This window comes from Lampetra fluviatilis, chromosome 28 (assembly GCF_964198595.1).
Source record: "Lampetra fluviatilis chromosome 28, kcLamFluv1.1, whole genome shotgun sequence".
In the NCBI taxonomy this organism is placed as follows: Eukaryota; Metazoa; Chordata; class Hyperoartia; order Petromyzontiformes; family Petromyzontidae; genus Lampetra; species Lampetra fluviatilis.
In genome coordinates this window covers 10,140,847-10,168,209 of record NC_136302.1, presented here as the reverse complement: position 1 = coordinate 10,168,209, position 27,363 = coordinate 10,140,847, and the positions used below count along the sequence as shown (strand labels likewise).

The 27,363-nt window shown below is 52.4% G+C and overlaps 1 protein-coding gene across 1 annotated transcript in view; it reads left to right on the top strand.

Moving 5' to 3' along the window:
- LOC144942761 (procollagen-lysine,2-oxoglutarate 5-dioxygenase 2-like) overlaps positions 1-26,957 on the top strand; it is a 60,721-nt gene extending 33,764 nt beyond the window's left edge. The window contains exons 4-19 of the mRNA XM_078869656.1: positions 2,716-2,879; positions 4,268-4,380; positions 5,141-5,204; positions 7,715-7,812; positions 9,827-9,928; positions 14,428-14,562; positions 15,916-16,037; positions 16,212-16,316; positions 17,282-17,407; positions 18,282-18,423; positions 19,155-19,268; positions 20,476-20,544; positions 22,020-22,124; positions 22,818-22,964; positions 23,926-24,051; positions 24,416-26,957. Coding sequence (XP_078725782.1) covers positions 2,716-2,879; positions 4,268-4,380; positions 5,141-5,204; positions 7,715-7,812; positions 9,827-9,928; positions 14,428-14,562; positions 15,916-16,037; positions 16,212-16,316; positions 17,282-17,407; positions 18,282-18,423; positions 19,155-19,268; positions 20,476-20,544; positions 22,020-22,124; positions 22,818-22,964; positions 23,926-24,051; positions 24,416-24,571 — 1,888 coding nt within the window. The 3' untranslated portion in view covers positions 24,572-26,957. The remainder of the gene's footprint in view (positions 1-2,715; positions 2,880-4,267; positions 4,381-5,140; positions 5,205-7,714; positions 7,813-9,826; positions 9,929-14,427; positions 14,563-15,915; positions 16,038-16,211; positions 16,317-17,281; positions 17,408-18,281; positions 18,424-19,154; positions 19,269-20,475; positions 20,545-22,019; positions 22,125-22,817; positions 22,965-23,925; positions 24,052-24,415) is intronic.
- The last annotated feature ends 406 nt before the right edge of the window (positions 26,958-27,363 follow it).

Genomic DNA, 27,363 nt, shown 5'->3' with positions numbered 1-27,363 from the left:
TCTCTTTATCCGTACCTCTCTCTCTGTCTGCACCTCTCTCTCTGGACACTCACTCTCTCTCTGTCCCCATCTCTCTCGCTCTCTGCGCTCTCTCTCTCTACCCCCATCTCTCTCTCTGTGCGCTCTCTCTCTTCTTCTCGTTTTGCCTCTCCCCTTCATCGCAACGCCCCGAGCGGTGCGCCACGGAGCTGAGCCCTGTTACCCCTCGGCGCGCCGCCACCGCCGCCGGCGCGGTTCAGCGTCGCCGCTCGGCGTTCGTGCCGCGGTTCCCGTGCAGTCAATCTCGAGGTGTCCTGTGGCAGGGGACGCCCCAGTGGCAGCTGTCTCTGTGAGGCACTGGGGGAACGCAGAGCCGACCCCACCAAAGGGCTTTGCTTTAGTCTAAAACTCAACGGTGTTATTTTTTTTATTTTAGCAGGTAAGGCCCACGTAGCTGTGTAGCTCTTTTTTAGAAGCGACCTGGCCACAATTTATCGTTCAACGAAGTGGCTTATCACGTGGAAATTTATAGCAGCACAAATTCTCTGAACGCGTGACGTTGATTTCTAAATGTGGAGGGAAAAAACCGGAGGAACCAGAGACAAATCCACGCAATCACTGGGAAAGGGACATGCAAACTCCAAATATACACACTTCAAGGTCGGGATAGAAGCCACTACCTCCTGTATACCGGACGAGGGAGTTAACATCTCGCCAGCGTGGCGCCCATGATAATAGTCGGCCAATAGAGGGGAGGTGGACGATGTTGCGGCTACGTGGCTTGACTCGATAAGTATTTTTCGGTGTCACTTACGAGTAGTTTTTTTTATTTGGCAAAGTTTGTACCGTGACGTCGGCACGCGTGCACCCCCCCTTCCCCCTCCCAGCCCTTTTTCAGATGAAGCCATCAAGCCGATCTTCATCGGCGTCTGTTCTTAGTTAAAGCACCCACGGTATGAACCCGGGCTCAAACCGCAGACCGCTGTAACAAGCGACGCGCGTGCTACCGCTTGGCCACCGAGACCGCTCCCCGACCCTCGTCCTGTGTTCCACAGCCACCGCCCCCCCCCCCCACCTTGTTGCTCACTCGGCTATCCCCGTGGCGCACACGCGCTGCGCACACAGTCCCCGGCGGCGGTTCGTACGCGAGCCGCGGAGAGAGCGGCGCTTGCACTACCAGCGAGCGATCCGGGGGGCGATTCCTGACCCCCCCCCCCCCCCCCCCACGGCGCATGTGACAGGCATTTGTGCAACGAGTCGGTATCGGTGGCTGATTTGGGCCCTGCCGTAGGTCCACTCGGCCTACAATGAATAGACAATCTCGTGTTTGGAGCGGGTCAATAAACATCGGTGTTAGGGAGGTGCAAAGGCTGCCCGGCATGGCTGTGATGGGCGCCGCGGTGGTAAGGAGATGTTCTTTCCCTCGCCTGGTGCGCAGGAGGTTCATGGGTTTGATCCCCAGACCCTTACGTTGCCTCTGTATTTTGGAGTTTGCGTGTTCTCTCTCCCCGTGGTGGTCCCGTGGATTGTTCTCCGGGTCTCCTCCATTTTTGCTCCACTCACATGGAGAAACAACGCGGGTTTAGATGATTTGGCTGCTGCTATACATTTCCCGCGTGTGATGATGGTGATGATATTGACATAAGCCACTTCGATGAGCTGCCATGTGTGGCCAGGTCGCCTCTGAAAAAAAGAAAAAACTCGGTGGGCTTTACCTGGTAAATAAACTAGGCGAGTTACAGATTATTGACGCTGGCCCACACCATCCTTGTCTCACATGTGCGCTGCGTTGGCTTCGATAGACGCTCGCTCACAGCGCTTGCCTCCGCAGCCTCCGCACCCCAAAGAGAGTGTGTACGTGTGAAGATTGTGGGGGGCGGTAGTGCAGTGGTTAGCGCACTGCGCTACGAACCCTGCGATCCAAGTGTAGTGTCAATGAGTCGGAGACGAGGTTTGTAGAGGCGCCTTCTTTTATTAACACGCACGATCTCGCCCGCACACACTCCGTACTCGCTAGCCTATGACACAACACGAGCCGTCTAGCACCGGCGGCGCTGACTGAGTTAACAGGCTGTCTAGCAGCGTAATGTCGAGCGAAGACGACAGCGACGATGAGACGATCCAATCCCTAAACTGGCCCCCTCCAGCTCCAGCTCTCGGCCCCTTTTATGCTCCCAGCGCAGCCTGGCTCCGCCCTGGCCACACCTCCCTTCTCGAACCCACGAGCAGCTTCCAGGGGCTTCCAGATGGGGCCCTCCATGACCCTTGCCCCAGTTCCTCCGTTCTGCCAACACACAGCCGTGTGTATGCTCACCGGCATGTGTACTGTTTGTACACTGCAGTTGCCGCTGCTGGTCACCAGCCGGCGCTATTACACTACACTAGTTTGATTCCCACTCAGGGCCAACGGCGAATATTTAAACCGGTCCTGGGCATCCCTGACTCAGCCTCAAATGAGCACCTTGCTGTGGTGTGTAAACATCACTGCTCGGGAGACAAATGCGGCCGGGCGTGGTGTTGGCCACCCCACCCCCTGCGCGTGCTTTGCCGGGCTTCGCAGGTGCTACTCGTTCAAAGCACTTGCCCCTACAGTCTCTTGAAGCTATACGGGTGATCTTTGTGTATGCGCGTGTGTGTGCGTATGCACACGCGTGTGCCCTGGGCTATTGCTGGGGGGGTCACCCGGGTCGCGTGGGGTCGCCTGGCGGCCGTGCTCTCTCTCCGCTCCGTGCACAGCTACGACCTGATCTTCGCGAGCGGCCCCTCGGAGCTGCTGCGCAAGTTCCAGCAGACGGGCCACCGGCTCGTCTTCTCCGCCGAGGCGCTCGTGTGGCCCGACCGGCGCCTCGCTGACAAGTACCCGCACGTGCGCAGCGGGAAGCGCTTCCTCAACTCCGGGGGTGCGTGCGTGCGAGTGTGTGTGTGTGTACATGCATGGGGAGCCAATGACTGGCAACAGCAGTGTCAAGATCGGCCTCTGTGGAGGAGGCTCATGAATGGAGGGATTGAAAGGACTGCCGCCCAACAACCGCACGCGGGTCAAAGTGGGCTCCCTACGCCTTTTGGCGTCCTCTGGTCGAGCACCAATTGGGTCGAGGCTCAAAAGAAAGCCGTCCCTTGGTTCTAGATTTGAAGCTTTCGTGACTGCAAGGATTCATACTCTTAGGTTTTTTCGGTAAAGTCACGTAGGTAAAAAATTTTTTACATTTATAAACGTAATAATAGAAATAAAAACATTTTATTTCTATTATTACTTTTATTCATTTTATTTTTTACCTACGTGACTTTACCGGAAAAAAGCCTAAGAGTATACCGTCCTTTGATGTGGACCAATCAGTTTCAAGGACAATGCATATATTATCATAGTGTGTTTTTTTTGTTTGCATTTGACTGCAAGTATTGTGGTTAATGCAGACACGAATCCTTGTAAAAAGGTTTCAGTTTTGTTGCCAGAAAAAAGGGGAAAAACCCTATTATCATTATGATGATCATACTGTGGCTACTGCTGAAGATGACGATGGTGATAATGATGATCATCCTGCTGATGATGATGATGATCATCCTGCTGCTGATGCTGATGATGATGATGATAATCATCCTGCTGATGCTGATGATGATGATGATAATCATCCTGCTGATGCTGATGATGATGATAATCATCCTGCTGATGCTGATGATGATGATAATCATCCTGCTGCTGCTGATGATGATGATAATCATCCTGCTGCTGCTGATGATGATGATAATCATCCTGCTGCTGCTGATGATGATGATAATCATCCTGCTGCTGCTGATGATGATGATAATCATCCTGCTGCTGCTGATGATGATGATAATCATCCTGCTGCTGCTGATGATGATGATAATCATCCTGCTGCTGCTGATGATGATGATAATCATCCTGCTGATGATGATGATTATGATGATCATCCTGCTGCTGATGATGATGATGATCATCCTGCTGATGCTGATGATGATGATGATCATCCTGCTGATGCTGATGATGATGATAATCATCCTGCTGCTGCTGATGATGATGATAATCATCCTGCTGCTGCTGATTATGATGATAATCATCCTGCTGCTGCTGCTGATGATGATGATAATCATCCTGCTGCTGCTGATTATGATGATCATCCTGCTGCTGATGATGATGATGATCATCCTGCTGTTGCTGATGATGATCATCATCCTGCTGCTGCTGCTGATGATGATGATCATCCTGCTGCTGCTGCTGCTGACGATGATATTGAAGCGCGCCGTGTGGTGTGTGGTGTCCCCTCGCCAGGCGTCGTGGGCCTCGCCCCGGCCCTGCACCAGGTGGTGTCTCAGTGGGAGCTGCGAGATGATGACGACGATCAGCTCTTCTACACCAAGGTCTACATCGACCCGGCCAAGCGGGTACGGGGAGGCCCCGTGGACCCGCCAACCCCACTCGCTGCCTCCGGCCCTTTCCTGCTGTTGATGCTGCTACTGCTGATCAGGGCTGGTGCTAGTTGAGGGGGGGTGGGGTGTGGGGGGGTGGGGGCGGCGGCGGTGCTGGATAGAATCCACGCATGTGCATGATTTTTCTTCCTTGGCTCAGCGGTCGAGCGAGCGGCCAATTTCGAATCCTGCTTGTGGGGTTGACGCAGCCCATCATCCCTCAGTCCAGGGCGGATAAAATGAGCGTCACTTTGTGAGCTAGTAAACAGTGTTTTTTTTTTCTATCAATAGACTCAGCCCTGCCATGTGAATGTGCAATTTCCCCCTTTGCCTCAGGACTGTGAACGGTAAAACTGTCTCCCGCGGTGGCTAGGAGATGTTAACAACCTCGCCTGGTCTGCAGGAGGTTGTGGCTTCGATCCCAACCCTGTGACACCTGCTGTATATTTGGAGTTTTTACGTTTCTCTCTCGCCCCGTGGTCGCGTGAATTTTTTCTCTGGGCCCTTTGGTTGTCCCCTCCACGTCACGTGTTTGGCTGATACAAATTTCCACGTGATAAGCCACTTCGTTGAGTTATCGTTTGTGGCCAGGTCGCTTCTGAAAAAGAGCTACATAGCTCAGTAGTGAGCCTTGCCTGGTAAACTTAAATTAATTTATTGTTTCTTACTTGTAGAGCGTCACTTTGTTAGGAGGTCTTCTCAAACGTATGCTGCGTCCGCTTTGTTTCTCTTTCAGAGCAAAATAAATATCACCCTGGACCACAAGTGTCGCATCTTTCAGAACCTCAACGGAGCTGTAGGTAAGAGCAATGGTTCCGTCGTTTATATAGTGTAAAGAATAAAAGAACATTTGAGGAAAAATAATAATCGAACGGTAATAATGGAGTTTATTTACCCAGTTAAAGGCCCCACTGATTCTCAAGACTAGTTTTCCAGAACGGTCACGCATCGATTGGAATGTCAGGCCAAGCCACGAATGAGTGGCGCGTTGAAGGAGAAAGCACAGTAGCTGGAGAAAAACCCCACTGCGAACGTGGATACAACACTGAGTATAGTAATAGGTTTTTACCCTTTCAACTGGTACAAAAACTGACACCTTTATACAAGGAATCATGTTTGCAATAACCACAACACAAGCAGTCAAAATGCAAACAAAAAGAAACAACTCTGATGATGATATGCACTGTCCTTGAAGTTGATTGGTCCACACCCGAGACAGCTTTTCTTAGAGCCTAGTCTCCATTGGTGTTGGACCAGATGATGCCTTTTGTTGTGGTTATTGCAAACATGATCCCTTGTATAAAGGTGTCAGTTTTTGTACCAGTTGAAAGGGTAAAAACCTATTGGAATATTTTGCCACTGGTAAAGGAGATGTCTCATAGTGTAAACACTCCGAGTCTCATACAGGCAGGCTCGCGTAACCCGCTTGCTGGACTGTCGCGTTCCCGGCCACCTTGCAAATCCCACCATCCCTGCCTCCTCAAACGCGACAAATCGCAGGCGAGCTCGACTACACCTGGGCAAACATCCGAAGCGGAATTCTTCAGAAAAATAGTCTCGAAGCTCGGTGAGGTTTTCGTAGGTAAATAAGCAAAGTCAACATCGGTCTGGTGGACGCCCATGCTATGCTGGCCATCAGTATGGCGATGCTAAATTTCCATCGGTGCCCCTCCCCTCCGCCCCCATAAAAAATGCCAACGTTAGCTCAACGTTGGCATGTGGTTGGGAACCATCGGCCCAACGCTGGACCACTGTTTTATGTTTACTGGCTGAGAGCTGTGGTTCGATTTAACCACACCACTCAAATTGCTGCTCATTCCGACAGAGAGAGAGGGAGACTTTGATATTTTTTGCTCAAATAAACAATCCGGCCAGGTGGCTCGGTGGCAGAACGCGAGCGGCTCTCAATCAGAAGGTTTTAGAGTACAAATCCTGGTTTGGGGGGGGGGGGGTTGACTCGGCCCATCATCCCTTGGGGGTCAATAAAATTGGTACAAGAATGGGGCGGGGGGAGGAAGTCAACAACTTGAGAAATTGCCAGGAAACCGCCCATGATTTAACCCGGTTGTCAAGTGTAGCGAGTTCGTCGTTTTAGCTCGGTGGAAAAATTATGGCACAAAGCAAAACCCATCTTTGCCAGGTTTGGTTTTTCCCTTAATTTTCGCAAAATTCCAGCTCTGAGGAAAAAAAAACAGTTTAACCGTTCTGAAACAAACATTTCTCTCTAGCGGAGCAAATGGGAAAGTGCAGCTCAAAAGCGGTCTCTCAAAGGAATCTCCGAAGCAGTTCTGCGGTATCCACTTCCGCGGGCCGCTGTGCGAGAGTTTCGTCTCCTGACGCGGGAAGCAAGCGGGGAAAACAATTCAGGAGGGGAGTAAAAAAAAACGAAAACATTTAAATTTGGTGCTCAATTTCCCAAATTCAAATGCGCGTCAGTGTCCGGTCAACCGCCTCTCGGTGTGTAACTATTTGTGTGCGTGCCTGCGTGCGTGCCTGCGTGCGTGCGTGCGTGCGTAGATGAGAGACGCGTGTCTGGTGAAGGTACAGCCTCTTTGATTTAAGCCGCCATTCGGAGCGGTGTCACTTTTCCATACTCGCAACGCCTTCCTGAATCCCGCCTCCCGCGCGCCCCGGCTGTTGCATGCCAGCGTCCCTTCGACCCGCGCGCCTCCGGGAATTTCGGCTGCGTTTGGATTTTGAAATGCGTGTGTAACGTAAAAGTAAAAAAAGGAGAAAAAAAATTATCGGAATAAAACCCCGGCAGTGGCGCGTTGCGCTTGCCACCGGGCCGGACTTGGCGGGGGCCGGCGCTCGCTCCCATCGCTCGCGCCGGCGCACCGCTCGGTGGCAGACCGCGCGGGTTCCTCACACGCTCGGTGTCGCCGGCTTGCACGCCGTGGTGACGTTGCCGTTCCCGGTTCCACTCTGGGCCCCCCCCGCCCCGCCCCCATCAACCGCACTTACGCAGTCGGCGCAGTTTGTTCTGAACAAGCCGCATGTGTTCGGAACAAGTAGGCGTTTGTGTGGAACAAACGTCGCCTTTGTCTCGGTTGGCGATTGCCCTCTGCTAACGAAGAGATGGAAGTGTAATGTTGTCCGAGTCTTGTTTTGACTCTGCGATTGCTTTGGCATTGTCACCGCTACGTTCACACGCACCGGCACCTGAACACCCACGCACTGCAACAATCACTCGTACGCACGCAAATACCGACACCTAAACACGCGCACACAATGACGTGACTCTGCGTGCACTGGCACAACTCCGCACACGCGCAACACCGTCCTTCGCGTCGAACCTCACCGACGGCAGACGAGGTGGTGCTCAAGTTTGAGACCGGGCGTGTGCGGGCGCGGAACACGGCCTACGACACCCTGCCCGTCGTGATCCACGGCAACGGGCCTACCAAGGTCAGCACGCACGCACAAACAGGAATCCCAATGTTCAGTTGACTTTCATTAAAGTGTCGTTGTTAACGCAAATCGCCGAGAAACCACAGTTAAGCTGGAATTCGGCAACAACAGGCGGTGAGCCGGCGTCAACAGTTGCCTGTGCTCTGCAGTCCTCTGTGTGTTAAGATGCTTTCAGACATTTAATGAGTGTTTACACGTGCATACAGAAGACAAAGATCCCCACCGCCCATAGCCAGACAGATTGTCGCGGCTAGTGGCGATAGCGCGAGCACTTGCGAAGTTTGCCACGGCGCATGGGGAGGTTGTGCCGCCAGCACCACGCCCGGCCGCCTTTGTCTCCCCAGCGGTGATGATTACACGCCGCAACCAGGCTCGGTCGACCTAAGGGGGGAGGCCAAGGACCACCGGTTCAGATAAGCGCCGCTGATGAATGTCGCCACCGATGTATGAATGTTGAACTTCTTCTGCACCGCACGTAGCCAACCGTGTTAATCGGAGGTGGGGGAATAATGATGTTGGCCTTAGCCAGGAATCGGATTGGGGCCGCCACTTTCTTACGGGGGGGCGCAGTGCAGTAGTTCCAAGTCGGTGTGAGGCTTTGTGGACGAAGAGGCCGGCTCCGAACGTGCTACGAACTGTTGGCGGGCGAGCGGGTGGGCGGGTGGGCGAGCGGGCGGGTGGGCGAGCGGGCGGGTGGGCGAGCGGGCGGGTGGGCGAGCGGGCGGGTGGGCGAGCGGGCGAGCATTCCCGTTTTGATTTTCACCACTCCGTGTTCGTGGACTTGGAATTTCTTTCACCGTTAACGTCAAAACAGAGGCCCCAGAGGAAGAGACCGGGAGTTGCTGTTGAAGGGAAATGGGGTGGGGGGGGGGCTGGGCGGGCGGGGGGGGGGGTGCAGTAAAAGAAGGTCAAGGGCTGGGAGGAAGGGAGGAGGTGGAACACGCCATGAAGAGCACAGGTTGTGGAACTCACAAAGAGTTGCTTAACGCGGTGGGGTGCGGTGCTGGGAACGTGAAGGACTCCGCGCTCTGAGCTGGTGGGGGGGGGGTGGGCGGTCTGTGTCGGCTGTCGCCGGTGCGTACGAACGCGAGATTAATAGCCGCTCGCTAAGTACGAGCCCCGGCACAGAGCAGGTCACGCCCGCCACTTAGCACGTGCGCGTAGTGAATCGTGAGCATTGAGTTGGGATTAAGTCAATTAATTAAAGTTGGCAGGGGGGGTGGGGGGGGGGCAAATCTTGACTGTGTTTCTTTGTGTGAAATTGTTGCGATGTTGCCGCTACCGCTGCGGTGTTTGCGCGGTACTCTGCGTAGCGCATCGTGACCCGAGCGCTACGCAGAGAAGAGAATAAGGGAGTCTCACATTGGGCTGATTGGTCATGAATCGCATTACTCATTGCGCTCCACGATAAAGCCTCGTGTGTACCTGTGTGGAGAACGGTAATGCGGTGGTTAACCGGCTGTGCGTGCGTGGGTGTGCGTGCGTGCGAGTGTTGTTGGGAGCGGTGGCACCAGCGGTTAGCGCGCTGCCCCTACAAACCCGGCGACCCGAGTTCGATTCCCGCTCACGGCCCAACACCAGTGACGAATATCTGAACTGGTCCTGGGCCTCCCCTATGTCGACTCAGCCTCAAATGAGTACCTGGTGTGGTGTTTAAACATCGCCACTGGAAGACAAAGGCGGTCGGGCGTGGTGCTGGCCACCCACCCCCTCGTGTGCCATACCAGCCTTCACAGGCCTTCGCTAACAGCACTTGCCCCAACAGCAGTCTGTTTAGGCTATACGGGGGATCTTTGCCTTTAGTGGGAGTGCATCTGCCATTCGTCTGATTCCGTCAACGCGTAACACCCTGGGTGTGTCCCCTTGACCTCCTGCCAGCAGTGAGTCTACGACAACTTCACGCGGACTCAAAGTGCACCCAGCCTGGTACGAGCGCTGTGGTGGCTTCACCGCCGCTCAGTTAGCGAATGCCGGCCAGCTGGCTGCTGATGTCGTTGTTGTTGTTGCACAGATGCAGCTGAACTACCTGGCCAACTACATCCCCAACAGCTGGACATTCGAGACGGGATGCGGGGTCTGTGACGATGGCGTCGTGGACTTCTCGGCCCTGACTGTGAGTGCTGCCCACCCACGGGGAGCGGAGGAAGCGCGTCTCCAACACCTCGCCACGTTTCTCATTATAAAACCCTGAGCCGTGCCGAGACGTCTGCAAGTTGGAGGGCGGCTCGGCATTGATTTTATTTAGAGAGCCAAAGACGTCGCACTCACCGCGGAGAACTGTAGCGACACGACCGCGCTTTGCGATAGCTGGCGCCAAGCCGTGCCATTGGCCCCCTCCCGCACGGCCTTGTGGGAGCCTCGGTACCAATAAAGTTGTTTTAGTTCGTGTTATTCTTCCGGTACCGTTCCGATGACGTACACGCACGTAATCGGAAGAGGAGAGTGCTAACACTGCGCCTATACCTTAGAGAACCAAAGTGGTGGAAGGTTCAATCAATTACAGCGGTCAATCTTTATTGTACGTGCCAATATCGCCCTCAATAAAGAGCGCATCGGTGCATATTACAGCGGAAACGCTAAACGGTGTCGGGGACACGGAGCAACGGGAAGGAGAAAGAAAGCCGTCGCGACCTCAGCGGCTAACACCGACCGAGCAAAGTAAATTGCAACCGTGCGCACAATTATGTGCAACCCGTGCGCAACGAATAGCATCGGAGAGGTAAGTAGTAAATAATAATAAATATTAAAGTAAAGGAACTTTGTATCATTCTTATTATAATTTTAGGTTGAGTGGCAGGTGATCGGGATGACCCCACCCAGAGACAACGATGGCACGGGACTTTGCAGACTGGCCACTGCTACAAATATCGATTGGTCAGTGTGCTGCGAAGAAGGAACATTGCTGATACAGTCTAGTTTTTATATGTATTCATAATCTCATTTGAAGGCAGTGTTACTTTTTTTTGGTTTACATACGAGTCAATTAATCTCCGTCAACTCCCGTTGATGATTTCTGCAACTTAATTTAACAACGGACGGTTTCTTTGGTTCAGTAATCTGTCCGAGCAAACTGGCGTGAGAGGGTGAACTTCTCTGCGCACGACATAATGTCGTCTTCTAGCCCTGCACCGTTTTAGATCTCCACTCCCACCACCACCAACTCCTCCCGGGCAACGTGATCGTTTTTTTCTCTCCTCCGATTTGTTTTTCGCTTCACCGCCCCATTTAGATTTCGATTTAAAGCTTTCGTGACTGCAGGGATTCATCTTCTTGGTTCTTTCGGTAAAGTCACGTAGAAGGGAAGTTATAAATAATAAAAATAAAACATAATAAAATAATTCTCACGACGTTTGGGCCACAACGCAAGCAGCCGTCCTCTGGTGAAGAACAGGTCTGTCGGGGAGACAGCGTGGCCCAAACGTCGTGAGAATAATTTTATTATGTTATATTTTTATTATTTTATTACTTCCCTTCTACGTGACTTTACCGAAAGAACCCAAAAAGACGCCCCATTTAGTTTTACACGATTCGCTTTCACCAATTTTTTTTGAATAACCCCCCCCTCCCCCCCCCCCCAGGGGCAGTCAAATGAGACTATCAGTCGCTGGTCTCTTGACGACCTCTTTCTTCTCTCAGCTCGGTCGAACGAAGTCAACTCGGCCAAGTCCTGACCCCCGCGGAGTGTAGAAGCTGCGCCCCCTTGTGGCGGCGCACGGCATGTGAGCAAAGAACGATCTCAACCAGAGCGTGAAACGATGAGCATACTTCGATTTAAAGCTTTCGTGACTGCAGGGATTCATCTTCTTGGTTCTTTCGGTAAAGTCACGTAGAAGGGACATAATACAATGATAAAAATTTAACATAATAAAATAATACAATTCTCACGACGTTTCGGCCACAACGCAAGGAGCCGTCCTCAGACGCTGTCTTTCCGACAGACCTGTTCTTCACCTGAGGACGGCTCCTTGCGTTGTGGCCGAAACGTCGTGAGAATTTTATATTATTATTATTATTTTTATTATCTCCCTTCTACATGACTTTACCGAAAGAACCAAGAAGATGAGCATACTGTCATAAAAAATTATGATTTAATCACCCTACAAATTAGACTGACTTGCTTCATGGTCCATTCCTCGGGCCCCCTGTACACACAGTCAGTGGCACGCGTTGACCGATTTTAGTCGAGCAATCGGACGAACACATGGGCGAGTTGTTCGGAAGAGGTAGGATGGGGAAAGAGTGAAATTAAATATGAATCTTCTGCTAAATAAATAATGATTGGTATTCATAATAGGTTGTTACCCTTTTAACTGGTACAAAACTGACACCAGTTAAAAGGGTAAAAACCTACTATTATATTTTGCCACTGGTAAAAGAGATCTCATAGTGATTGGTATTCATATTCTTAGGTTTTTTCGGTAAAGTCACGTAGGTAAAAAATTTTAATTACACTTGATACAGCTATCGTGCTGTGACAGTTCCACCTGAAGACGGAAGCTTGTGTTGCCTCCGAAACGTCGTGATTTTTATTTTACTTTTATTAATTTAAATTTTTTACCTACGTGACTTCACTGAAAAAACCTAAGAATATGAATCCTTGCAGTCACGAAAGCTTCAAATCTAGAATGATTGGTATCCCGTGACCCTTGTACCTACGTTGGCTGCGGATTATAGCGCATCTGGAGCTTGTAACCGTGGCGGGATTTTACATTAAATTTACTGCCGAGTGAGGTCTGGTTTCGGGGGGTGGGGGGAGGGGGCTGCGAGCGCTGGGTTAAGATATTTTGCAGACTTTGGGAAATGTTCGGCAGCAACATTTTCCACCCTGGCTCGATGTAGGCCTACGGATAGTTTTTTTCTCGCCATGTGCGACGTCGATCAGTGGGCACAACTGGGGGACTGGAGGGGGGGGGGATAAAATCAAACCGAGCAGTAGCCTGAGGACTGAACCAGCGCACGGACACCCGCTTAAATTTATGACGAATAGTTGCACTGAATATCAGCTTGAATACATAGAATAATTAACGCCATGAAGATGATTAATCTCCCTTGCCCTCTGTCAGTTGTCTGCATCTCTCGCCATCTCGCTGCATCTGTATTGTTGCGTTTGCATCTCTGCAGATTCACCACACCTCTCATCCTGTGTTACCTCTTCTTTCATCCCATTGCACTGGTAGTGGAACTCGCCTGGGGGCCCAGGGGGTGCCTTGTCCCCCCCCCCCCCCCGCCGGGGGCCACAGCTTCGAGTTGGGGCCTCCGTTGACAACCACCATGAGATTTGTTTTCAACAACAAGTGTAAAAACAACAAAACACTTTTGTAACGATGTGGATTCGTCAAGTAGGAGCCGGGAGACAAAATCAAATATTTGGGCCCCCACCTCACCGATTGTCACCTCCCCCCCCCCCCCCCCCAAGCTGATGTGGTTACTACGCCGCTGCATTATGCCTCGACCTTTCTTTCCCCGAGTTTCTCTCAACTCGCTGCATCTCCCTCGTCTATTTCTCTTCTGCCGTTATCTCACATGGAGTTTATACATTGGAAGGCGGGGGGGCGGCAGTGGGAGGGGTGCTCTTAAATAATTTCTGCTTAGGGGGGGGGGGGGACCCCAGCAAATCCACTGGGGGCCGCTACGTCCCAGCTGGGGGCAGTCACTCATCTGCCTGGCAAGGGGCAGGACAGCGCCCCATCCTTCGCAATACCAGAGCCAGCCATCGACTACTTGCAAGCTCTCTCTGAGACCCAGAGTTCTTACCCAGCGCGACCAGAGTCACCGAAATGACGAGTCGCAAAAAACACACAAGTGTGGCAACGAAGCAAATATAAAAATCGGGGCAAGAAAAACTTGAATTATGGAATGTTAATTCAGTGGAGACGTTTAACGGTGGTTGGTAGCAACCTACGGAGTCAACCCTCCTTAACCCCCCACCCCCTCATCATGCCACCAGCTGCCCCCCAAAGCGCGAGGTCTTTCCACCTCCGTTTCCCCGTGGCCGACAGACGGGCAAATGTGCCGCTTATGTCGTAACGTTACGTACGAATGTTGGCATTCTTTCTCGCCGTACGTAGCCAACCGTGCTAATGGGAGGTAAAGTGATACCACTGACAGTCTGCTCTGCGCCATGGACTAACTAGATTACTCGATGCCTGGTCATGCCACGCGAGTCTTGACCGGACCCTGGGGGGGGCAGGGGGGGGGGGCCACGCTGGATCAGTTCGGCCCAAACCGCGGCGCGTCGCAAGGAGGGAGCGAGGTGATGGGGAGTGCAACGATTTGTGGGGGGCTGCGCTTGCTTTGCTCCCCTGACCCTTGTACCAGAGGTCGCAACCGGGTACCCGATACCCGTACCCTACCCGATACCCGGCTACCCGTACCTGGCCAGGTACGGGTACCCGTTTGCGACCCTGGTGTGGCCGGGTACGGGTAGGCCGTGAGTCACTGGTGAGTAACTGTTTGTCACTCATTTCGGGTAGGGTACGGTTAGGGAACGGGTACCCATTTGCAACCCTGGTGCGGCCGGGTACGGGTAAGGAATCAAAACCCGTTTGCGACCTCTGCCTTGAACCCAGACCTCGCGGGCGCCCCCCCCCCCTTCCTCCGCTTTGACCTCAGGCCGAGGAGGATTTCCCGCGCGTGATCGTCGGCGTCTTCATAGAGCAGCCGACGCCATTCCTGCCCGAGTTCCTGGAGCGTCTCGCCGCCATGGATTACCCGGGGAAGCGCATCACCCTCTTCATCCACAACCGCGTACGTGCCCGCGCTCGCGCTCGCTCACTCGACCAGCATCACCGTTGCGTGCACACGGACCCCCCCCCCCCCTCACTCCCCCTGTATACCCTTAACAGCCTGTTGGGGGCAAGTGCTGATCGCGAGCAGCACCTATTAAGGACGGCACTGCAAATACAGTTGTGGATAAGCCAGCACCACCTCCGTATTTGCCTGGTTGGCTACGTACTGTGCACAAGAAGTTTAACATACATACCACACGTGGCTGCCTTAGTTTCACCGTTGGCCATGTCGACGGCACATCTGTGCCAGGTACTTATTAGGGGCCCAGTCGACCTAGGGGAGTCCCGGGACCTGTTCAGATTGTCGTCTCACCATGTTGGCCGTGATTGGGAATCGGATTCTGGTGGCGCTACATAAGGAGGGCAGAGGCGGTGTAAGTCGTGCTTCGTGCAGTGGCCCCGAGTTGGATTCCCCAGGGGACTCGCTGCAGTGGGGCAAGGGGGGATGTCTGCCCTGGCCACCCAAGGAAAGTTACCTACCACCGACTTAAATGGAGCCCATGAAGCAACTTGAAACAATTGTAATGACACGACACGTCTCTTGAGATGGCACTTTATTGAAGACACGTTCACTTGACATCAGGTGGAGACCCCCCCACTGCAACAGCCCCGAGTCTCCCACGCATCTCCCCCTTATATAGGGAGGCCAGGCCCTCCTTGTTGCTGACTCTGGACGTTCGCATCACCTGACCCCGCTCCCTTCTCCATCATTCCCGTAGCCACCAGTCCCTTCCCACTCACAACTGACTCCCCTGTCATCACCTCCCGTGGCCACTAGTCCACTTCACACCGCATGCAGGCTCAACTGTCATTACACAATAATGGAATTAGAAACGCACATCTTTTATCAATGTTTATTTGATACATGGAATGTGTAATTTAGCCAGTTCCCCAGGTAGGCATGCAACAGGTGCACACCAGCGGGTATGAATGCCAAAAGAGACCCATTCTTGTGTGCAGGTACACCACGCACTTGCAACCTGTGCACACAGGTGCCTGCAGCGGTGCGGGGCGCGTCACCTGTACAGACAGGTAGTCCCATGTACCTGTGTGCCCGCCGGCATGCGTACACGCGGGTAGTCTTACGTGCGTGCCATGCGTGCAGGTATGGCCGACTACATGCGATGTGTGCACATGGGTACGCAGGCAGCCAGTGTACACACCAGTACACCCAACTGCGGGCCTGACCTGCGCGCGAGGGTGCGCCTGCTGTGTGTATGCCGGTGCGTGTGCAATGTGTCACCTATGCTTGGGTGTGTGTGTGTTGACGCGTGTGTGTTGACGCTTGTGCGTGCGTGTTTGTGCCACGCAGGAGGTGGTGCACGAGCCGGCGCTAGCGGCGTTCTGGGCGCGCCATAGCGGCGTCTTCGCCGGGGCCAAGGTGATCGGGCCCGAGGAGGGGCTCACTCCCGGGGAGGCGCGGAACCTCGGCATGTGGGTCACGTGATCGCGCACCGCTCCACACGACGACGGTGGCCATCCCGCCCTCGTGTTGCAAGAACTTTATCTCCTCCGCGTGATCGGCGCGGTGGGTTTGCACCCTGGGAGGTGGCAACGCTCGCTCATGCTCGCTGCTGCTGCTGGTACTGGTGATGGTGTGGGCTGCAGGTCATCATGTCGGGACGACCCCACGTGCGACTTCTACTTCAGCCTGGATGCGGACGTGGTGCTCACCAACCGGGCCACCCTCAGACTCCTCCTGCAGCAGAACCGGTCGGCTTGCATCATTGTCATTGCTTCATCATTGCACTTGTCACGTGATCATTGCCTTAATCGGTTGTCGTGACCGTCGCATTATCATCTCGCGAAGCAGGGCAACCCCTTCAGGTTAGCGCGCGGTCCCAAGAAGCGGGCACCACAGAGCTACCTCTGAGATTATTTCAAGCTAGCCGTGGTTGACGCGGTAGAGGGGACAGCACTTTCCCACCCTGCTTTGCGATACCAGGGTAATGTTCACTGCATGATGGCCAAACCCGTATTGCAATGCTCAGAGCTGGCATTTTAGGCAAATTAAGCGCAGAAGTAAATGTTAATGCAATGGGCCATTTTTTTGTGCAGTCATTGCTGACAGGGCTGAGACCATCTGCTCAACTGCATTGGAAAACCTCAATTTCGCATGGTTGGCTAAGTACGATGCTAAAGAAGTGCAAGATGCATACATAAAGTATAAACTAGGATGACTTGATACTGGCAAAAGCTCCCTTTTTGTTCCCTGATACTTGCATCGTCTTTGTACTGGTCGCCTTGTGGCATTCTCTGGTCTGACACTCGCAAGGCTAGGCCCTAAAGAAAGCGGTCTCTGGTGTAGGCCAAGCAGTATAAAACAATGCATCATCAGATCAATGTTTACATTTCTATTTAAAGCTTTCGTGACTGCAGGGATTCATCTTCTTGGTTCTTTCGGTAAAGTCACGTAGAAGGGAAACAATAAACTAATAAAAATAAAACATTGTATTTTATTATGTTTCATTTTTTTTAATTTTTTTCTTTCCCTTCTACGTGACTTTACCGAAAGAACCAAGAAGAGAGCAATGTTTGTTTGCATGTTCACCACAAGTACCGTGCCTGGTTAATGGAGTACTTGAGTCCTTGTGAAAGGTTTCCATTTGGTGTTTGAACAGAAAGGGTAAAAACACCTATGGGAATATCGGTGGGTGGTGTTTTTTTTCCCATTCCAGGAAAATCGTGTCCCCACTGTTGACCCGAGCCGGTAAACTGTGGTCCAACTTCTGGGGAGCCCTGAGTCCCGACGGCTTCTACGCGCGCTCCGAGGACTACGTGGACATCGTGCAGCGGAAACGCACGTACGCGCACGCAACGAGCCCAGACGGAGCCTGAACAACATTCAATAATAAGCGCAGCGTCGGTTATAAACATTCAGTAACGGGATTTGAAGCTTTCGTGACTGCAAGGATTCATACTCTTAGGTTTTTTCGGTAAAGTCACGTAGGTAAAAAATAAAATTAAAATAAATAAAAGTAAAATAAAAAATCACGACATTTCGGAGGCAACACAAGCTTCCGTCTTCAGGTGGAACCGTCACAGCACGATTTCTATATCAAGTAAAAAAAAAAACTCTTTACTTGATACAGCAATCGTGCTGTGACGGTTCCACCTGAAGACGGAAGCTTGTGTTGCCTCCGAAACGTCGAATTATTTTTCTCTTTTACTTTTATTAATTTTTCTTTTACGTGACTTTACCGAAAACACCTAAGAGTATTTAATAACGGTACGGTCCGAATCCTGAATATTAAAGCAGAGGGAAGTATGTGTTTGTAGAACCTTTTTGCGTCGTACTTAGCCAACCATGCTCATCGGAGGTGCGGGGGAAGGACAAACTAAACGCAAAAAACTGTTCTAAAGAAGTTCGTTTTCAATCTGGACGATTTAAAAGTGCACAGCTCCAGTGCCTTCCTAATATCGAAAGGAAGAGCGTTCCAGACGGCCGCAGGAGCGCACCTGAAAGCGCGGCGATGCGGTGACCGTCTTTGTTCGATGCGACTCTGTGCTGCTGAATTTGCAAAGCCGCAGCCCTTGCCATGGGCCCTGGGGTGAACGATTGCTGCGAGATGTTTACCGAACCGCGTTTCTGGACGGTGTCGAGTTTGAAAGTCCGAACGATCGAATGCGGATCGAATCCGGTGTGGCGTGACGGGCCACGCTGCGCGTGTCTCGCAGGGGAGTGTGGAACGTGCCCTACCTGGCGAGCGCTTACCTGGTGCAGGGCGCGCTGCTGCGCGGAGAGATGAGGAAGCCGGACGTGTTCGTGCGCGACAACACCGACCCGGACATGGTCTTCTGCCGCCGCGCACGCGACCTGGTACCCCCCCCTCGCCACCATCACCATCGCCGCACCTTCCATTAGCTGCCAATAGCCTGTATTCTTGTCCAGGGAAGTTGAGTTTTCAGGTCCATACCAGTTTACAGCCGTTTCAATACGGGCAACAGAAAAACAAATCTGTTTGTGCTATTCCCTTGTGATGGGACTTTGTAGGATGAACGTTGAGGTCTGAATTGGTCTGTGACAAGGTAGGCACTGATAAGGGGTTGACAGATATTCCTTTCCCCAGCTCGCGTACCCAGGGCCATACAAATTTTTTATGGGGAGTGGGCAGGGGATTGTCCGGAGCTGTATGGATGCTGAACTTCTTTCGCACTGCACGTAGCCAACCGGAGCTGAAGGAGGCTCCGATGCGCGGCGGCGGTGGTGGCACCTTCACCGTAGCTTTTTCAAACACTTTTGTGCATTCGTAATTTGTGCATTCGTAATTATCTGCGACACAAAAGATTTCCCCCCCCCCCCCCCCCCTGCTGGGGCAAGTTCTGTTAGCAAGCACCCCTACCAAGGCTGGCGCAGCGCACGAGAGGATGGGTGGCCAGCATCACTCTCCATGCTCATGTTTTCACACCACAGTAGGTAATCATTTAAGGCCGAGTTGACCTACAGGAGGCCCCCAGACTGGTAAAAAATTGCTGTGAGGCTCGTCATGCAACGCACTAACCCACCGCGCGCTCCCCACTTCCTCTCGACCCACCCACCCACCCACCAAGGGAGTCTTCATGTACCTGACGAACCACCACGAATTCGGACGTCTCATCTCAACGGAGAATTACAACACCACCCACCTGCACAACGACCTGTGGCAGATCTTTGAGAACCAAGTGGTGAGTGGCGGACCGACCGTGGCGTTCACAAACACGACACCCTACTCGAGCTCCCTCTCGTGGAGGCCCTGCCGACAGCGGTGGCACGAGGCACTTCAAAAGAGTCGGCGCGTACACTCGCGCGCAATACGCACGTCATGTGACTAATAATCGATTACACTGGTCAACAACAACAAAATTCTGGCCTGGACTTTTGCAGCTGTTTTAGACTAATTTCAGGGTGCTGATTCCAAATCTGATCTCAGATTTGCTCTATCACATCATTTTTATGCTACTGGCATACCCCATTTTCATTGATTTTATCTGAAATTAACTGTCACTTATGATTGCAAGTTGTTGCGAGTCAGTGACTGCTTTAGTGTTAAAATATGGTGCTGCATTTTTAGGATAGTGTGTTTTATAATATCATTTTATGTAGATATCCACATTTATTTAATATTTTTCTTCTGCAGTTTATTGAAAATGCAATATTTGATATCTCAATAACCGGATGTGATAGACAAAAACTGATGCCAGATTTGGAATCAGCACCCCAAAATTACATTAAAACCGTTGGAATACCTTATGCCACAAAAAGTGTGACCAGTGTTATCAAGCCCGTTCAAACTGTGCAATTGGCTTTGGAGGAGGCACTGTAGAGTCTCCACGCACCGCGAGACCCCGGTCCATTATCGAATGGACGCTTCGACGTCGGGACCATCGCTCAGAATGGTGCGCGAGAGGTGGAGGAGATTGGATCATTACCTGCTTAACGTATTTAGACTGTGTGTGTGTGTGTGTGGATGTGGTGTGTGTGTGTGTAGATGAAGTGAGTCCTGGAATACGTGTGGACGTGGCGGGTCGTGGTGTACGTGTAGATGGTGGACTTGTTGCGTGTAGATGTGGTGTGTGTGTAGGTAGATGTAGGGTCCTCTAACGTAGCCCCCACGAGCCCACAGTGCAGTTGCACCGCCTGTAAAATTCACAGCCACGCCACTGGTGGAACGAACAACACAGCTGCGCTGATGCGTGGGGGACGAACCATGCCGTGTCGTACGCCTGCCTGCGTGATCCCGTTTTCCTGCATTGCATCCACAGGGCCGGCTAATGTGGAGTAACGTCGCCCGCCCCACTGCGAACCCGCAGCGCCTTGGTCGTGACAGCCTCACGTCGCAAAACTTCTGCGACTAAACTAATCGATTTAACCCCCCCCCCCCCCCCCCGCCAGGACTGGCAAGAGAAGTACATCCATCCCAACTGGACCAACATCTTCACTGACGACTCCATCATGAAACAGGTGGGGGCGGGCGGGGGTCATCACGGAGGGGTCAAGTAGGGGTCACGGCAGGGGTCTGTATGAACAAACGAGAGGTGGCCGGGGGGGGATCATCACAATGGTCCCTATCGAACGGTCTTCTCAACTGTAGCGACTTGATAGTGCCAGAGCAGAGACCTCAATATTGTTCTTGGATTAACGTGTCACAAACTCTATTTGCGGGGCATTGAAAAGGGGCATTCCCCTGGTGTGCAAAGGAGGTCTATTTAAAGGGATTTTAAATTCTTGCGATGTGACGTCAACTACCGGGGACCTTTCTCTGCCACAGGGTGGCGGCACTTCTGGCTGTGAGAGGTCTTTGACGTTAAAATTTCTCCCTCTCGCCGCCTTGCGGCGTGATGCCGATAGCACAATCGCAACGTGATTTGGGGTGGGTCGGCGGCGGGGGGGGGGGAACTAAAATAAAAACCAAAACGCCACCATCATTCGTGTCCAATCGTGAACCGCAAAACCGCGATTAGCCGAGCCATTAGATCTCCACTCAATGATGGTCTCCTCCACCCGTACGGTTTACCCCGTAAACTTGAACAGGGAAATTAAGTTCAGGTCCATATCGGCGTACAGCCGGGCAAAAAAAATCTATTTTTGCCTTTGTTTTGTGTTTCTCCCTTGTGCTGGGACTTTGTAGGATGAACGTTGAGATTTATAAGGTGCACGGGTTGACCAATAAGGTGTGAATTTGTCCATGACGAGGTCGGCACTGATCAGGGGTCGACAGGTTTGCGCAGTTGCTTCCAGGGCTTCATCATTTCGCCACTCGTCCGTAGACCGTCAAGGGGCACGTGGCCAGCAGCCAGAGGTCGACGATACCACAGTGGTTCAACATTTTTTGGCTACTACTGTACATACCCCCCCTTTATCCCTCGTTGAATTTTGTTTCAACCAAGTACACCCCTCCACCCCTCGCCTGACCCAACATGGTTTGTGACATAAATGCACGAATAATGAACGGGGATAGTTTGACCGATTGCCCATTTCGTGAGGTATCTAACTAGCGGCCGACTACCTGCGAGCGGATGACAGCAATTTCAAGGGACGCTCCGCCACGCGGGACGTCATTTGTTTCGTGCTCGCTGGTTACCCCGCGTCACCACATTGTTTATGATCGGCGAGTTGAGCGAGAAGTCGTTCACATCGTTCCAGGTTACTGTATGGATTTACATTTTATCCTAGTTATTTTAAATCTTGGCAGATTCACCACACGCGATTATTCACCATTGACTCGCGTACGATAACATTTCACACATTTCTTAAGCACCTCACACGTACCCCCCCCTGGGACATTGCCACGCCCCCCCCCCCCTCCCCCAGGGGTCTGCGTGCCCCCCGGCTGAGAACCACCTGCTCTATGCTCTACTAAGTGTGGCGCGTCGGTACGCAAGCGTTTACCTCCCCGCTTCGTCTCGTGCCCCCCCCCCACCCCCCCCCCCCCCCAGCCGTGCCCCGACGTCTTCTGGTTCCCGATCTTCTCGGACGTCATGTGCGACCACCTGGTGGAGGAGATGGAGCACTACGGCCAGTGGTCCGGAGGGTCCAACAAGGTCCGTGCGCGCGTCGCGCCTCGCCGGTGACGCGCCTCGCCGGTGACGCGCAGGGCCCCCGACAGACAAGAACGAGGGGGGAGGGCCACCCCCCCCCCCCCCTCGTGTCCCAGTGGGTTCGTGGCTTCTCCTGGTGAAGTAAAAGGAGATGACGACGATTCGGGGTCCTGGAGGGGAGCTGCAGCCACCGGCGATCAAGGATGAGGAAGCGGGCTCCAGAGATATTTTTGCGCCGTTAAAATGATCGGCGCTCGTTCTTGTGCGTTATGGCTAGGCCGCGTTGTGGGTTTATGCCGCAATTTTTGTCTTGACAGAAGTCACACGGGGCCGTTGTTTTGGCTGCGAAACCTACGTTGTGATAATGTTTTATCACTTTTGTAACTTGTATCGATAGTTCACTGTTAGTGTGCCATTTTATTGAGGGACCACTACTGTGTGCCGTTATCTTGGTGGGGTCTGAGACTGTTTTGTTGTTTTTGCTGCCTTGCACCCAAGCTTGACGAATCGGGACTTGTATCATGAATTAATTTATATTTAGCATTTCCTCTATTTTGCACTCCTGTCGTTTGTTGTTGTAAACTTGCCGACACGCTCGTACCGTGCCGGGCGTCTATGTAACAAAGAGCTTCATAGCTCATCGGATTCCTCCTCCTGCAGTCTAGATAAAGGCTGCGAACGATTGTGTGCGGGCAGGACGAACGCATCTCGGGCGGCTACGAGAACGTGCCCACCATCGACATCCACATGACCCAGGTGAACTTCGAGCGCGAGTGGCTCAAGTTCCTGCGCGACTACATCGCGCCCGTCACCACCAAGCTCTTCGCCGGCTACTACCCCAAGGTGGGCTCCCCCCCCCCACCCCCCTCTCATCCCTCTTGCATGTTAGGGCGCCACGGTGGAGAGGTGTTAACTACCTCGCCCGGTATGCAGGAGGTCGTGGGTTCGATCCCGACCCCGACCCCCGCTGTATATTTGGAGTTTGTGCGTGTCTCTCTCTCTCTGCCCGTGGTCACGTGGATTTTTCTCCAGGTCCTCCGGTTTTTCCCTTCACATTTATAAACACGCGTTTAGAATATTTGGCTGCTGCTATCCATTTGCATGTGATAAGCCACTTTTTTAAACTATCATTTGTGGCCTGGTCGCTTCTGAAAAATACCTCTATAGCTCAGTGGGCCTTATCTGGTAATGTAAAACAAATGATTGGTTTAAATAGTTTAGTAAATTCGAATAGTGATTATTACTACTTTAGCATTGTTTATAATTGATTTGTGGACAAAGCCTCTTCATGATGTGGCCACATTTCAGGTCTTAAGAACCTCCCTCCCCCACCTGACACAAATTTAATTGGTCGCACGTGCGAGCGTTTAACGTGCCAATTTATTTATGTATGGTTCAGCGCGCACATTAATTTTAACTTAATTGAATTAAGATGCACATTTGGCAAGATTGTCACGTGGCCTAACCCGTGAAAAAAACTCAACTATTAATTACATTTGCAGCGAAAACCTTGCTATAAAGTCACGATTATTATTGAATTCTTCTTTCCAAGCTGTCATTTTCCCAAATTTCGTCACGATCACTCAGTTGCCTCCACGGCACAAATCGAACGTGAACCCCTCCGCGTTAAAGAAACGGCCCACAGAAGCAGCGTTCACAAAACTACCTCCGAGCTCCCCTCAAGAGTGCAGCACTTGGCCGCCCGCAGAGTAACATTCATCGCACGACACGATCGCCACGATGCTGCATGTGCACGCACACACGCACGTCAGCGAGTGCGTGCGGTCTTCCCCCGTCCCGGCAGGCGTACGCGGTGATGAACTTCATCGTCCGTTACCGCCCGGACGAGCAACCGTCGCTGAGGCCGCACCACGACTCGTCCACGTTCACCATCAACGTGGCGCTCAACCACGCCGGCATCGACTTCCAGGTACGACGAGACCGTCACTCGTGGAGTCATTAGGACCCATTCTCCCAACTGCAGTCGGTGTCGTAGGATGTATGTAGAACGTCTTTCGCATCGTACGTAGCCGACCGTGTCTTGCAGGGTGGTGAAAGCTCCTCGTTTGGCTGCAGCTGCGTGCCTCTCAGTGCTACGTGTGCCCATGCGTCCCCGTTGGTGTATGCGTACGTGCTTGTGTGCGTACGTGCACGTTCGTGCACGCATCCGTCTCCCGTGTGTCCATATCTATCCCTGTTCACGCGTCTGTACGAGTCTGCCCACGCGCGCGTCTTGAAGTGCCTGTGTGTCCCCGCCCCTCTGCTTGTGGCCGTTTTTTTCCCGTCGTGCGCAGGGTGGTGGAAGCCGCTTCATTCGGTACAACTGCTCAGTGACGTCGCCCATCAAGGGCTGGACGCTGCTGCACCCGGGCCGCCTCACGCACTACCACGAGGGCCTGCCAACCACGGCCGGCACGCGCTACATCGCCATCTCCTTCATCGACCCCTGAGGCCCCCCTTCCCCCCAAACTCGGGCTGGCGTCTCTCGCGGGGTGACCAACGGTTGGGTACAGCCAAGCCCAGTCGTTCAAGGCCGTACAGGGAAATTCATGGAACATCGGCCACCCGCCCCCCCCCCCCCCACTAGCAGGGATAATTAGATTTAGTACGAAGGTTGCAATGCTTTTTTTATTTTTGGAATCCCACGGTCCCTTTGCAACGGCTTGCGTTGTTTAGTGTGGCGCGCTGTAAATCTGGCGTTGTTTTAAATACCACGCAAAAATTAAATAAAAACGCACCTAGGCCTCGAATTGAGCGCATTCACAAAATGCCTTTTAAACAACACCGCCACCTCGCCCAAAAGCATCTCGTCGTCTACATTTAAAAAAATAAATTATTATTGACAAGGTGCCAAATAAGCCACGTTCCTATAAACCGTACAGCCACAACCGTGTTCAGTGTTAGTAGCGGCCTTACATTTCCTAGGCTAGAGCTTGTTGAAGGGACCTGGGGTATTGTGCGTCGGGAGCGTTTTCTTAAATGTTTAAGTCGCGCGGCCTCAAAGCGCACCTAGCCTGGCACAAGCGCTGTGGTGACGCCAGTGGCATTTTAGCTTAAGAGTAGCGTGGATGTGTTTTCTCAACTTTACAATTCAGTTTGACCTCGTGCCGTTCAAGCTTTTGTTGACGAGTCTGGCGGCCTTCAGTTGAGGCGTTAAGGTGCTAGTAGCGTTAAAATGGGCAACGCGTTTGGGCTGGCATGGTAGGTCGGGGAAAGTGTGGTTTTGTTTGTGCTACGAGTTTCAAGATTCGGCCGATCACTGTGCCTCTCTGTCAGGCGTTACCTGCCCTACCTCCGTTCGAATCGTAATTTCAAGGGGCACGTTCTGCAAAGCCTGCGCGTTAAATCGCAATCGTGCACGATGCCCCGGTCGTGGCCGTTAATAAAGAAGCAATTCCATATTGGAAGGAAGAAAAAAACGGCGACGTTTACGCATCTCGATTCGAAACGAGCAGGGCAATATCTACCGACCTATTAGCGGAAAGCCAGCGATCTCGCGTCGACACGCACCGCTCCGGTTCAAGGGCCATGGCGCAAGCGGGCTCCCTCTCTCGCCATTGACGAACCCTGGCCAAAGGTTGGAAGTTCCTCGTTCCTGTGCCAGGGACCGGTCTTCCTCCCATGGGGCGAGCGCTGTTCATGTCCGTAAAGTTGTGCCCATTTTATTGACCCCCCCCCCACCCCCACACAAGGATGATGATGATCCGGAATCAGTTCCCCCGACCAAAGTTTTTCCATTGGGGGATAAACACCGGGAACTCAACGTTTACCTCCACGTCTAAATATTTTTTTTAAATGAAGAATTTAGGGGACGCGCGTTTGTAAAAACCACAGTCCAAAGAACCTTCAGCTCTGCTGCAGTCTCGGCTACGTGCCCCCCCCCCCTTTCTTAAATCGGACACGAGTTTGGAGCTCCGTGAAAAAAAATACTTAAAGCTCTAATAGATGCCTTTTCAGACGATTGCCTCCACGAGCTGGAAGCTTGTTTGCAATCCGAATTCAGCGCCGACCTCTCCAGACCAAATCGAATGCGAGCGGCTCATTTGGGTTTCTGAAGCAAGCTCCCCAGCACTTTTAAACTTCTTTCGCACCGTACGTAGCCAACCGCGCTAATCGGAGGCGCGGCGGAAAGACTACAAACTAACACGCAAAAAGCCGTTCTAAAATAAATGAGTTTTCACTGTAGATGGTTTAAAAGTGCATCGCTCCCAATGGCTTCCTAATATCGGAAGGAAGAGCGTTCCAGACGGCCACAGAAGCGCATCTGCAAGCGCGCGACGCATAACGTCGGACGTGGTGTTGAACAAGCAACAATGCGTGCAGTGCGACCCGAAGTCTCATTGGGGCGCTCTGCAGCACAACCGCGAATACCGAGACACCGAGCTTGGTGATGTTATGAGCCGCGTAGCAGCAGCGGCGGCGACGTCACCGTGGTAGGAATGGTACAGTGACATCACTACGGGGGTTCGTCACTGCAGCAGTCTCGTTCTACTTAAGGAAGTGGCCGTCAAGTTGTTAATGTACAAGGCTTGTTTGTTGTTGGGTTAAAGTCTTTTAAACGGAGCGGTCGTGCGCGAGTTTTGATTCGTGCTTAGTAAGTGCTGTACTCAAACGGTACGTGGCTTTTATGCATTGCCATCATCAAAATGTAAAAAAAACGAAAGGTTCATCTTCTCTCTTTAAGATTCAATTCAAATGTTTGTTTTGGCCTATGCACTATTTTGTAAAAATAAAAAATAAATCTCCAGGCAATTAAAATTTCTGCCTGCCAGTGTGTTTGGAATTTTAAAATGAACTTTTTTTGTTGTAAAGAAGGATGTTAATAAAAATGCCCGATCTTTCACAAAGTGGTTTTCTGTTAACTTCTTAGAGACGTTTTTTCCCCTCAAGTACAAAGCTGGTGACGTCTGTGTGATGTAAATAAGCCAGGTTTTATGCACGCGCGCACGCACGCAAAGTTACACATTTCGACCACAGCCATAAACCTCTTCTACAGCCCTTTGCAATATACAGCACAGTGCTGCACAAAAGCCCCCCCCCCCCCCACGCTGTAAGGCCACGGGTGTGCGAGACAAAGGGGGACCCCCCCCCGTCCCCCAGTTTGCCCCGGTACGGGGACCGGGACTAACCCCACTCGCACCTCTGGTGCCTCCCCAATGCCTTCCAACTAAACCGGTAGTAGTCAATCTGACACCGTGATGTTTAAACGGCCGCCGCCCCCCAAAGCACGGGGCCTGGGGCG